General features: G+C 41.3%; 1 protein-coding gene across 4 annotated transcripts in view; it reads right to left on the bottom strand.

Annotated features, from left to right (window-relative positions):
- The window catches only part of P4HA1 (prolyl 4-hydroxylase subunit alpha 1), a 34,155-nt gene that overhangs the window by 13,011 nt on the left and 7,615 nt on the right, over positions 1-13,529 (bottom strand). For all 4 annotated transcript variants that reach the window (XM_075758972.1, XM_075758970.1, XM_075758971.1 and 1 more), the window contains exons 3-8: positions 12,558-12,654; positions 9,883-10,034; positions 7,401-7,538; positions 4,596-4,835; positions 3,296-3,486; positions 2,584-2,760 (exon numbers count right to left, since the gene is read on the bottom strand). In XM_075758972.1, coding sequence (XP_075615087.1) covers positions 2,584-2,760; positions 3,296-3,486; positions 4,596-4,835; positions 7,401-7,538; positions 9,883-10,034; positions 12,558-12,654 — 995 coding nt within the window. The remainder of the gene's footprint in view (positions 1-2,583; positions 2,761-3,295; positions 3,487-4,595; positions 4,836-7,400; positions 7,539-9,882; positions 10,035-12,557; positions 12,655-13,529) is intronic.

Raw genomic sequence — 13,529 nt, forward strand, 5'->3', positions numbered from 1 at the left:
CGCGAGCCGCCACGCAAGCCACCCAGTCGCCTTTTGCAGTGGTTTTTCTTTTATGGACGGGGTGGAAATTCAAAAAGCAGTGATGGGGAGGGAGGGGGAGTCTCCGATTTTACTGAGAGTTTTTTTTAGGGTTTTTTGGTTTGTTTTTTTTAAACAGTGTTAGAGAAGATCAAGTTTTCCAGGAAGTAATGTTTCCATTTCTGTAGCAAGAAGAACAGTTGTCTGAATAAAGTAAACTGGAAGCTTTCATTTCCTTCATAGCGCAACAACAGCTGGAAGCGGTACGATATTAAGATGTGTGTACAATTGGTCCTTTGTTAGCACTGTCCTGCGCGTGTAAGATGAGTTTTACAGTTACAATGAATCCAGGCAACACTGTGATCTTGTGTAAGTGACAGGTGAATAAAACCCTACCTTTTTGATTCTTTCTATACCAAAAAGCAGCACTGAACTCCTTAAACGCTGACTGCTATCACAAACTAATTGCTTAGTCCACAGACATATTTACATTGCATTCCTAAGTCACACAGAGTGAGAACTCTTGGTTCAAGGCCTTCCTTTCCCTCCGTTGTGCTCCATTTACGTGACATCCCATCCACGTTAGTACTCCATCATGTGCGCCCTTTAACTTTGTGTACTATCGGACAGTCTCCATCTTTCCTAACCGGAAAGGTTCAGCTGCAGAGCCCGTATTCTGGTAGATGCACAAAATGGCATGCCAAGTCCCAAACAATCAGAAGTATCTTTCTATTGTTAAAATAAACCAAGTAAATCAAGGCCTCTCCATGCCTACTAACAAGAAAAGGTACTGGGAACTCTTAATATGCTGCCTCTCCTCATCCCACGCAGACGCACGTAAGAATAGAGGCACAAACTACGATGCCAGCGAGACTCCCAAAGCTGAATAAGGCGGCTTCATCCTGCCAGTTTATGCCGCCAGCACAGCAGAAGGCCGGGCCCAGATCAGACAGCACTGGCCACGGTAACCTCCCAAACATCGGGATGGAGACAACCTTTCCGTCTCAAAAAACCCACACCCCTCTCGCTACACTCGTTACTGAGCCCTGCGAGGCCTTGGCTGTAGGAAACAAGCGGAATGCTAACCGCATACAGACGCTTCGACGTTAATGAACTATCAGTCTCCAAGTCTTTACCAGGAGCCAAACATTTGATAGAAAAAACAACTATCTCAGCAAGTTCAGAAGTTAAAATCACCACGTTCACAAGTTTTTATTTTCAGTGCTGAGACTTCTTTCTACTCCATAAAGAAGTGATTCAGTCATATTCCACAGACGTAATGCCAGAGCTTTTGCAGTACGCAAAGGGGCTTAATCATCTACAACCAACCAACCAGGGCTCCGATTTTTAGACCTGCAGCTGGGCTGCCTGATAGGAGAGCAGGAAGAGATGTTTTACAGGTAAGTGAATTGCTTGTACTTCCTGCTTACAGCTCAGAATATTATCTCAGAAATACAACGTGTCAGCCTTCAGGAAGCTTTAAAACCGCCTTCAGGCTACCTAGTACTCAGGGCAGTGGCCAAGGACGGTCTCATCCTTGATGAAAAAACCCACAGGTGGTTTACTTTGCAGCAGACCAAGCTAACGGTTTGTCCTTTACTTAATGCACTTATCCCCCTAATCTCCATTTGTTCAGCTCTCTCTGGACAAAAAGCCATTAGGCTAAAAACAAAGAAAAACAGGAAAATTATATTTCTACAAGTTTAAATCTTATTTTAGAAGTAACTGGTAATTGATGGAAAAATGAATCAATTTAACTAAATACATCTTCAACACATCTTGAGATGCAGAGTTGCACTAGCTGGATATGGAAGGCAACTCCATCAGTTTGCTGTTTGTCTTGGACACTCCTGTTTACTCTGACAGTCAAACTGTCCTGGATTATTCTGCACAAAAAACCCCCCAAGAACCTCGGGATCCAATTTCTGCAATAGGAGCTCGATGAGCTGGCACTGTGAATAAGAAGCCGAGTACCATTATTAACAACTGCCGCCTTAAAGCTCTTTCATCTACAGGCAACTTCAAGGCCTGGGAGAGAGAAGTGAGTTTTATACTGAATGGAGAATACAACCATTCACTCTTGTCTATATAATAGCGTGCCATTCCAGGACCAGAGGAACGGCTGCCTTTCCCCAGACGGCACTCTTCTCCATCTCACAACTTTGGCAAATACAGATTTAGAAAAAAAACCCCAAAAACCAGAAAACCAAATAACAAAACCAGATGACAGGTATGCTTCAAGGCAACCTAGCTGTGGCACGTTTGTTTTCTGTTGTAGAACATTCTCCTCCTTCTCTGAAACGGCGTGCGCTGAAATTGTGTCTGCCCGAAGAGCCTGACAATCCTGCACTGCTGTCACCTGGCTCGCAACTACACGGAATTTCCAGCTTCCCCACTGTCTCCTTCAAAGACCGTGTCACCAAGAGCTACGAGGTGAGAAAAGCAACGTGTGAGCACGTTGCACACACACCTGCGTTCAGGAGGAGACAGAATCACACACACTCACACAGAAAACTACACACAAAATTTAAGATTCCAAAAGGCAAAGACGCGTAAGGCATTTACCCTCGGCTTTGCTAGTTCTTTCACAGTTTCAATCTCTTCATCGGAGATGATGTCAAGGAAGCGAACAATTCGAGGTTTGTCCCACTCATCTTCCTGTTTGACAGGGCCCAGAATGTATCTAGGGTTCCTGTTCCCGTCGTAGTAGCGGCAGAAGAGTCTTTTTTGTCTCCGAGGAGTCTGAAAGCAAGGTGGAGCAAGAGATAATCAGAGAACTTTCATATGACGTTAGTATCGCTAGGAAATGGCAGATGTCCCAAGAACAAGAGACGGGAACAATTCACCTTCCCTACTTAATGTTATGTTACAAGTTAAAGCATCTCCAAGTTTGACAAATTAGTACTTTCAGCACATTCATGTTACTCTGCAATACTGCAACAAGCAGTACTTTACGCAGTCCTATTAAAAATAATTTTATCACTAAAAACCTACCCTCGTTCAATTCCGTATATAAGTCTAGACTTCCAGCATCCTTATGCAATTGATTACAATTATGTAGTGCATCCAAGTTAGTCAGCAGTGCCTGGGGCAGTATTACTTTTTGTCTACTGGACAGACTGAAACGGGGAAGAAATCCAACACGTGCTAATCCTCAGTTCCACACACTCAGCCAACTGCTATAACAACTTCCTTGCTTTCATGCCACATAGAAATTCTGCACATTGTTTTGTTATGGTTGGTTTCATACATTTGAAAACAGTCTGCTCCACTTTACCATTTTGAGACCCTCCCCACGGCACAGCATTTCGTACTTCCTTCTCTCGGGCAGGTAATCCTTTTTCTTAACCTCAGTTTCCTTCTCCATCTGGCCTTCTGAATCCGTACTGGACTTATTTGTTTCTTTTTCTTTAGCCATGATATATTCAAAATATTTCATGTTCCCATTTGCTCTTTGATGTTCAGGATCTATTGACAAAGAAACAGAGGCGTATCACCGGCAAGCTTCCAACTTCTGAAGCAGTATCCAGAGGAGGCAATTTACAAAAAGGAAAAGAAAACAGATGCACACTACTGCTTCTCCAATAGAAATGAGAAACATCTACTCTGGTTTAAGAGCATTCGCAGGACAGCTAAGAATCTGAGCTAAGCTGGAAGCGATGCTGGCCTGCAGCATACACATATCCTTCCTGATCAGCAGGAAAACACACAATGAGCTTTCAGAGCTAAGCTCGACTCATTCACAGCTGAGAAACTGCCTGCTGCACAGGGGTCCAAGCACTGAAAAAATGGGTTTGGCTGTTCCAGCACAACCGGCTTTAAACCTAAAAACTTCCCCGACGGGAATTAAGATTCCTGATGACAAAGCTTTTAACAACCACTAAGCTTACAGAATTAGCTTCAGTTCATTACTAAATGGTTCTCGCTAGCCTTTGCTGTATCCAGTTTAGTTCTAAACTTCCCACAGCATCCTTTCCACAGTCAAACAGGGCAATATTTACAGAAGCACAAATACTTTTCGTATTTCATAAAACCGACAGAATCTTAGCTCACTGTATTGCATTTCGTATTTCTTATTTTTCCAGGGTTTTCATCTCAAGTATACTTAATTTCCATTTGAATAATCTGCAGAGATTGTGGTATCGCCTATTTAGTTTCAATTTCATTAATTTTGGTTTTGCCTGTACCTAAGGGGAAATAATCTCAACACAGGAAAGTAAGATATAGTAACAGAACCAAATTTCAGGCAGTAATGACTAAGACAGGTAGGCGATTAGAAGCCATCCGTGACAGGAGGCACAAAATACTTCAATAGAAAGGTGCAATCCTTAACCCAACACTTTCTGATGTGGTAGTTGAGACTACAATTGTCCACCTAAAAATATGGTGGTAAAATATGACATATGAAAACTACGCATCAAGATGTTAATGGTAGTTACATGTAATAATCCATTTTAAAAACCCATATACAAGTCAGAATACAGGCAAGTCCACACTCCTCGGTACAAACCTATAGCTAGCACCTGCTCTAACACAGAGCTACATCATGGTGAGCCGCCGATCTCTCTTTCACATACCCAGTTCCAGAAGGCGCTTGGTGAGCATCATGGCTTTGCCCAGATCCCCCTGCTGATACACAGCGTAACTCAGGTAGTCCAGAATGTAGACTTTATCTGCAGAAGACACTTCTCCCTCATCCAGCTGTTTCAGAGCTTGCTCCATCCAGAGCTCGGTGTGGTAGTAGTCAGCTTCGGTGTAGGCAATCTTGCCCAGCTCAAAGCAATCTTCAGCTGTTAAAAAGGATTTGTGCTTCACACCTGTATTTAAAACAAACCAAACCAAATGGAATTTACACAGAATTCCAGGCCAGTCTTTAGAGTAACATTCAGTTATTTCTTATTCTTCACAGCACAGTTTATTTCTGTTCTTCAACATCTCCCTTCTGTGGTGGCTATTTACTGAAGACTCAGTTTAAGTATCTAAAGCCTCTGAATCCTTGGCAGAACTCATAACCAGTTAGATGCAGTTTTCCTTTGCAGAATACCAGCAACTAGCTAAATGTCTTTACCATTAGTGGAAAATAAAAAATAAAATAAACCTTCCTTCTTCAAAACCGCGAACACTTGGAGCAAGAGCAATAGTAAGCCAAATACCAAGTTTCAGAAATCTGTTCTCAAAGGCATTGCATTATCACTTTCAAAACGTTTCTGAGGCACATCTTGTTAGCGACAACTTAGTGGGGGAGGAAAAAGAAAACATCAGTCAGTAAATTCCCAGCTGCTCAAGATTTTTTTTTTTAAGTCAGTCATTTTTAGAAACATTTGAAGAGACCTCTGAAAGATTAAAGCACGAGTAAGCGAATTACAGATTCCTATTTTTGCCACTGTAAATTAAGGCCCAATGAAAAACCAAATTTAATCTTGTAAAAAGGAAATGGGATCTGCCAGTTTTACAGCTAAAATTACATTCCTGATTACATCTCAATACCTCCTGAATTTCTAATAGCAGCTCCTGCAGCTGCATTCAAACAGGGGAATTCTTCTGTTGAAGACATGCCTTAAGAGATTAAATAGCTGAAGAGACACTCCAGGAAACACAGCATCCCACAGAACAACTTTGTTTCTGCTCACTAATTAAACACCTTATGGTCCATCCTGTGACGGCCAGTGATTTCAGTTTTCTGAGCCCGAAGCTGCAAACTCTAACTAATGCAGAGATTAGGGAATGGGGTGTGGTAGTGGTGGAGTGCTGTCGAACAGAGACCCTCTGGGAGGAGGGACAGATTGCAGGGCTGTAGCCTGGGACATGTGGAAGCAACGTAACATCCGTGTGTTAGCCCTTATGAGGGTGCTTAAGACAGCAATCATCAAATTGGGTTGATAGTTAATGTAAAGAAACAGCACAGCCTGTCATGCAGGAAAGAGAATTAATAAGCAATGTGACAGTAGTTAAGATTCTGATCAAAACTTGGCAACCTGGCCAAACAGAAATTCCCTGGGAAGGAAGGCAAGGAGCACGAACAAGTGATCCCATGCGATGTTCCTCTGTGGAGCTCTGAAGAGACCAACCTCTCTTTTATACCTTTCTTTTAATTCTCTTTTATACTCTATAACTTTCAGGTTCTGCAATTACACTTTATTACTCACAGTCTAGACAGCTTATTGCTTCAAAAGAAGCAAAAAACTACAGTCCACCCAAAGCATTTTTTATGCTGTTTTAAGAAAACAATAATGAACTGCTTATTGTAGTAGAATGAATCTGTACGTCTTTGAGACTGTCTTGAACTAAACCCAAAAGCAAGGTTATACATCATAACATATAAACCCAATTACCCTTAATTTTATTAGACATCTGACCACAATGAGTGCTTGCAAAAACACAGATGGATTGTACAGAGTTGATTTTTTGCCAGTTGGCACAGTACTATTTTCAAACAGAGAAAACAAGGAAAACTCAGCAGAGAAAGAGTCTTCTAACTAGAAAGAAGCATGTCTTCTCCTGCATATCAACCTATTAAAGATTATCTCAGGTAATGCCACACACGCTCAAGTCTGTCTATGCACACAATGCACCCTGTGTCTTTCGTTTTTGAGTCTGTACACTCTATGAAGGTTAAGCTCAAAGAAAGTTCAGTCACCTCCAACCTGAAAGATCCATCTTACCTGTGGGAGGGAAGGGGATAGTAAATCATAGAACTGTTTTGTTAAAATGCATTACATCGTGTAAGAAAACTAGGGATCTGCCAGCACACAACTACTTCAACACAAGGAAAATCCTCAGCCAGGCAAGATTTTATTACTATTGATTTTTTATTAAAAACTATTAACACTAAATTATCTTACCATAACTAGAAGAGAGATGCAGACTTCAACTAAGAAGAAACATTCAAGTTCTAGCACAAGCAGAAAATGAGCTTGTGAGTAGAACGACAGGCCAGAGGACAGTCTCAATTCAGAAAGAAGTTCATGTTCTGTGCAACTCGTTTCAGGTGCAGGCACTCAGGCTATGCGCTGGCAGGAGAAAGCCCACCAGGCAGGGAAGGCGCGTGGATGTAGTTTCGAGCAGAACCACCACAGCCACAGAGCTGACAGTGTGCCAGAGCAGGTGAGCTCTTCCCGGGTTCCTCTTCGCCAGCACAGCCTGAAGCAACAGGTTCCTCTCTCTTGAGGCGTGGCAGAATTAAAACTGACACCTACCTTAACCTACGTTCAACAACCCACATCATGCCATTTTTCATAAAATAGTAACTAGCTCAAACGTTTTCCTATTGTTACCTTCACACGAGGGAGTTAAACAAGATGGAACAGAGTCAAATGATTTGTCATCAGGACATTTACTAAAAGTTCAGAGTCTCTTCTGAAAATAACGTCAATGACTCTTACCTGGAAGATTCCCTCTTGAGAGGGTGTCCGTGTCCAAATTATACGTGTCTTGAAGCCGCAAGAGGGCTTTTGCTGCACCAGTCTGATCTTCGTCATTTGGGAAAAACTGCCGCTGGATAGTCATGTTGGAGATAAAGCCTGGGGAGACAGGAATTCTATCACCTCTATGCATGAAACGACTCCCTACTCCGGGGAAAGCTAACATTTCAGGAAAGGCCATTAATCAGTCAGGAAGACCTATTAGCCCTGCAGAGCATCAACACACACAGTAAGTTTGTTTCTAAAGGAAAGCATTTCATACAAATTCCCCCCCCCCCCAAAAGTTACATACAACAAAAAGATCACCTCCACATGGAGAACATTACAGATAATATATTGGTAGTTTTTGCAACCATTCCATTCAATCTGCCTTCCAAAAGGCTTTTCGTTTAGTAACATGGAACGTACAAATAATTTAGAAGAGGGAAAAGAACAGTCAGCGTTAAGAATAGCAGTGTAAAGATTAAGGTTGGTCAATAAAAAAATGAAAACCAAAAATGCTGATGTCTAATTGCAACCAGCTTTTGACAAGACTTTAGGCAACTAAGCAGCCACTATGAACCCAACTGCTTTCTGAGGCATTAATGTATTTTTATGTATAAACCTGAGAAACACACAAAGTTAAAAAGGTTTCTCAAGATCCATCTTCACACAACTCTGAACTGAACTCAAGGCGCATATTGAAAAGTTAGCATTTTGATTTTGTTTGTGAAAAGAAAGCACAGGAATAAACAAAAAGGAAGGAAAACTCAGGGGCTTTTTAAAGAATCACCAGGGTGACATTTGTGGAACAGAAGACAAGCAGGTTCTAGAAAGTAAAAAAATACTCTCTGGGAACCGTTCCCCGGTCATTAGTCAGACGTAATCATCTCCCCTGTTATGAAAGGTTCCTACTCCTCCGGTGAACACACACACAACCGCTGCTATCGCTGTTACTTGAAGGGCCCTCCTGTAGTGCTAGTGCATTATCCTTTCTTCAGAGGCAGACCTGACACTGTTTTCCCCCTTCCCTTTAAAGAGCCTGGCAGGCTGCTTGCACTGCTGCAGGAAACAGAACTCCAGAAAGCCGGGAGGGCAGAACCAGCAGCCACCGAAAGGAACGGCATCAACAAAGACGGCCACGAGGACCTCAGTTTGAATAAACCGACAGCCGCTCTGGCTTTTTCCAAAAAGGAACTTTTCTATTCAACAAACTCTTTCATCCCAACATCCAGAAGGACACCAAGCTTTACAGTGTCAACTAAGGACAGTGTCAATATGATGTTTGTTAAATTCATCTAATATCCACCAGTAGAAAAGTAAGCAGCATGACCAAAACCAGACAAAGCATAGTATGCAACACTCAGCTGCAAAAGCTTCCAAAAAACCAATGAACTGGCCAAATTTGTGCTTTTTGCCATACCCCAGTAGTCCTTTTTAACTACTCAGACCTGATAACACTATCAAGTTTATGTAAAGGTGTTCCTGCTTTAAAAAAACCAAACATATCCATTCCTGTGCATCCTTTCTTTTACTACACTATTCTTCCCCCAGTATTTTCCTTTTTCCTGACAATTTTCTTAAAAAACGAAAGTGCACTTTTGGGGGTTTTTTCTTCTCATTCAGAAGAAGGACTTAAGATGCACTGGTCCAGATTTCCGGCTGGGAGCTGCAGAGCCTGTTCAGTTAGCATTTTCAGTTCCTCACAGCAACAAGCAGGAAGCTGAATGTGCTGAATCCTTGTCGGAGACTAACCCCAGGTCATTTTTGAGAGCTCCATTTTTTTATCATTTCTTACTACAGACCTGTACCTGGTATTAGTTAGTTGTTGAGATAGATTATCACAGGTCAAATATAATCATCCCAGCTTCCTTGCCGCTAAGTGTCTTTTGCGGTCAACTATTTTATGTCCTGTTTCTTACTGAAGAACTTCCATTCTTGCTGAGGAAAAGAGGCAGCAAAGTTTATGCTACACTAATTAACATCAGTTCCACAAATGCTCAGTCTCTGCAACATTCAAGTTTTGACCTATCACACCTTAACCACTCTGCATACCAGCAGCAACAGCGCTTGACCGTACTCTAAGACAGTCCCACATATCTCGCACTCAGAAGAGTTTCGTTCCCTTTTTTCGGTTCAATGAAGTTGTCGCATTAAGAGATGAAATTTCCTAACATACTAGATCGCAAGAAGTGGGAGAGTACGTGAAGCAAGCCCTGATCCTCTGCAAAATTTAAAGCATCCAAGGAGATTATTCAGTTTAAACATCACAGTTTTCCTGAATTTGTGTAAAGCTCAGATTACAGCACAAGGTCAGCAAAATGGCAGGTCTTCTGGGATTATTTTCTATGAGGGCATCTCAACAGCAGACTTACAAATCTAATTCAAACCATGACATCAGAAAGACATAGTCCAGTAAATGCAATTATAATGTGATCTTTGTTCTTACTACAGGCACACTTACCATCCGACATGTCCTTCAGAACCAGGCTCTCCAGCTCACCCCACTCTGTGTTAAGCCGTTTCATCAACTTGAATGCATTTACAGGATGTCCCAAAAACCCCTCTGGGTCCTTTGTAGCAGTATCTGTCAGCTGATCCAATTTCTCTGCCCACCTATAGGGAAAATATACATTCATTAAAGTCTCCTGTAAAAGTCTGCCAATGCACTATAAAACTGATTTCAAGCTACTCAACAGTCTTTGGTAATAAAAAACCCAACACAAATTGCAAGCTTTTTCATTGTCTGTATATAAAACTCTCCCCAAAGGAACAAGAGGGGATTTTTTTTTCTTTTTTTTTTTTTTTAAATCTTCTTCCTCAGCTGCAGCCTAAACCTTGTGTTGCTCTTGTGGTCTTCGTTGGAACGCTGCTGAACAAACTCCTTTCTACAAATACCAAATGCAGTATGCCAGCAGATCCATTATGAGTTTTCATGCAGGACTAATCAAAAACAAAGCTTTAGCTACATTTTTTATCTTTTATTTTTAAATGCTCTTTTTTCTAAAGTTTACAAAATACAGAACGCTTATCTCAAATTATTTTACGTTTAGACACACACTCTTAAATCTATTATGAGCCCCTTGCCTCCTACTGCAAACCTGCCTTCCATCCTGTAAGCCTGTATTAAGACACGTGTAGTTCTCACGTTCCCAAACGACGGGCACAAATCAACTTTCTGGTGCTACAGTTCTGACTCCACAAACCTCTCCAACTCTGCCAGGGACAGAAGTCATTCACAACTGCAATGCACCCTCAAACAAGCACACCTTTCAACAGCTACTGTTGTTCATCTATCATTTTAATGAGATTTAACAAACATCCATCCAGGGAGTCTGCTCCAGTCTCAAGTCAGCAAGCACACCAGTCGTGCTATAAGCACCAGCGCTACGCTACTACGTGTCTGAAAACCAACCAAACTTCTCCTCTCTATCTGAAACAATTCGTATCTAGAACATGAAGACGGGTAATGATGCTGTGAAAATTAACGTTAAAAAAGCCACACCCCATGGAGGATACCAATCATCAACACTAACATAAGGCAAATACAAAGTCTGTAGCCTGGAGGGAACTCTGTACACGAGCCAGCATTGAGCTTGTTCCAGAATTTGGTATGCCTGAATTAAGTTTGACTGCTTTACCTGAGACAGGTAGATGCTGATAACTGTTAAAGGTGCCGCTGTTTGCATTCACTCTTCCCACAGTCTTTAGTTGTTTTCCTATGCTCTGACAGCCCCTGCCTGGGTTTTTGCCAGCAGCAACGCGAGTGAAGGGGTTCCCTGCAAAACAGTGCTCAAAGCGCTCCCATGGACCAACTCCAGCTACTAGCAAGCCAAAGACGGAAGAAACCAATTTCAACAAATTGTGCATTCACGTTGCACACGGTAAATCCATCGTACATTTCCCACTGCATGACTATCAAACTTAATGACTAGCTGAAAGTCACTGCAACCGTGAGCCACAACCACACAGCTAGGATTTCTTTCAAGTAGTTTCTGTTTCACAAAAGCCTCACCACAAGCCACCCACAAGGTGTGAACCATCCTCTGCATTTCAGCGAATTACCAACTTTCACTGAGTTTAAGTCAACACAAGCTACCAATATCCTTCAGCCAAAGTACAGAGCCCAACAAACTCAAGTGACAGTGGCATTTTCTCCAGGTTCTTCTCCGTGACAGTTATTTTAACTTTTCTGACCTGACAGCAAGCATCTCTAATGTAATAAAACCAGAGCTGCAATGCTTATATGATAACCTGTATTTACACATTTTGGGATATCCAGTTGGCATGCTCCCATCTTAATTTGTAGCTGTAAAGAACATACTTACGACAGTCCAAACCTGTGAGGAAATCCAACTCTGTATTTTAAGTGATAAAAATAAATACAGTCCGACAGAAGTATCTTTCTTCCCGGATGGTAAGAACGTAATACACAAAGGCTAAAATAAAATTCATGCATCTATCTAAAACTGTTTAAACATCCTCACGACAGATTTATACACATTTTTGAAAGCTGGGAAACGATCTTGTTCAGCGATACAAAATTTTTATTTCTAGCTGTGATAACATCTGACATATTGGGCTCTGGTCTTCACAGCTATAGGGCCGAGCAACACAGTAACGGCAATGGTCAGGTCTCGTTATTTTTAAAAGCAGTAAATAACTTTTTATTTTATTTTTAAATCTAAATATGGCATCTAGAAAGAGACTGCTCTTGTAGTGGGTTATTACTATTCGTTGGTTAGCCAACGTGGCCACATCAACACTTTTTAGCGCTTTTACATCTAGTGTATCACTGCAGTCCTTGTAACACTCATTTGGAGACTTCTTAGGTTTTAGTTTCCACTAAGCAAATTGTCATTCAAAGAACTACAGCCCCTTGGGAATTACGTACAAGCAGGAGTGCTGAAGTGAAGGTATCATACAGAAAGCGGGTTGATTAGATTCCATCATTAGAAAGCTGCATAAAACAAACTAATGGCTCAGGAATAATAACTTAGGACAAAAACCCAGCAAAACCTGCTAGTTTAAGCTTTGCCTCAGAGGAAAAATTCCACAAATTTGATCAGCCTTAGGAAGCGCTTTTTACACAAGAGCGGACTCAAATTATTAACTATTAGCATTGTGAAACAAGCTTACTTTTTGATCTGTTCCAGCTTGCTTTCTTCTGCCTTGATGTAATCTTTCAGTGACACCACCAGATCTTTTTCTGTATTAATTAAGTCTGTCATATGACCTAGAAAACAAATGACTTTGATTAGACAAGGAGAAAGAAAACAATCTGAGAACTGGGAAATTAGAGGCGTTCTTTCTCTCTTGAACTTTCTTCCCCTCTTCAACCCTTTCTTCCCCAAAGTCCTTCTGCATTTGCTTAAATAATCCAGGAGAGGAGTATTTGAATAAGGCTTCTTGCATTTTATGGTTTTTGAAGGAGAAAAATCTCATGTTGGACCAACCTTGTTGCCATGGAAATTAATGTCGTATCACGTATTTATTATTAGAACTAATTTAGGATTCATTCGAAAAAGGAAGCAGGTTGCAACAGAGCAATCTTTCACTGACGCATACATAATCTAGAGCAAATAAAGACAAAGGTACAGAAATATAAAGCCTTCATGTTTGATATACAATACTAATTTAGCATTTCATTTTCAAGATCACTCACATGACTTCAACGGGTCCCCCAACAGACTCTGTTATTAATTATAATTGCTTCGTTTCCTGCAAGCAGGCAGCTGAACTGGTTCATCATGAGGTGATACAGTCCACAACTTCAGCTGTGTCACAGGCCATCAGAACTCAAGAGAGTACGCTAACATACTGGTGTCATTATGGACCCCCAGCAGCTGTTCGGCTTGCTTCTACATTTGTGCAACAGTCCACACCAAAATTTTGTTTTAAATACAGTAAGATAAGATATAAGAATACATAACGAATGCAAAGCCTAGCCTGGGGCATTAGACTAACTAGACTGACTTAACTCAAAGCATGTTTCTCCCAAAAGAAGTCAGTAAGGTCATAAGAACCAGTAAGTGGATTTAGTTCTGTACCAGTTAAAGCCTTGCACATGCCATTAACACATCGTTGCAAAATCAGTTTTGAGAGCCATCA

The sequence above is a fragment of the Balearica regulorum genome, chromosome 7 (genome assembly GCF_011004875.1).
Source record: "Balearica regulorum gibbericeps isolate bBalReg1 chromosome 7, bBalReg1.pri, whole genome shotgun sequence".
Lineage (NCBI taxonomy): Eukaryota > Metazoa > Chordata > Aves > Gruiformes > Gruidae > Balearica > Balearica regulorum.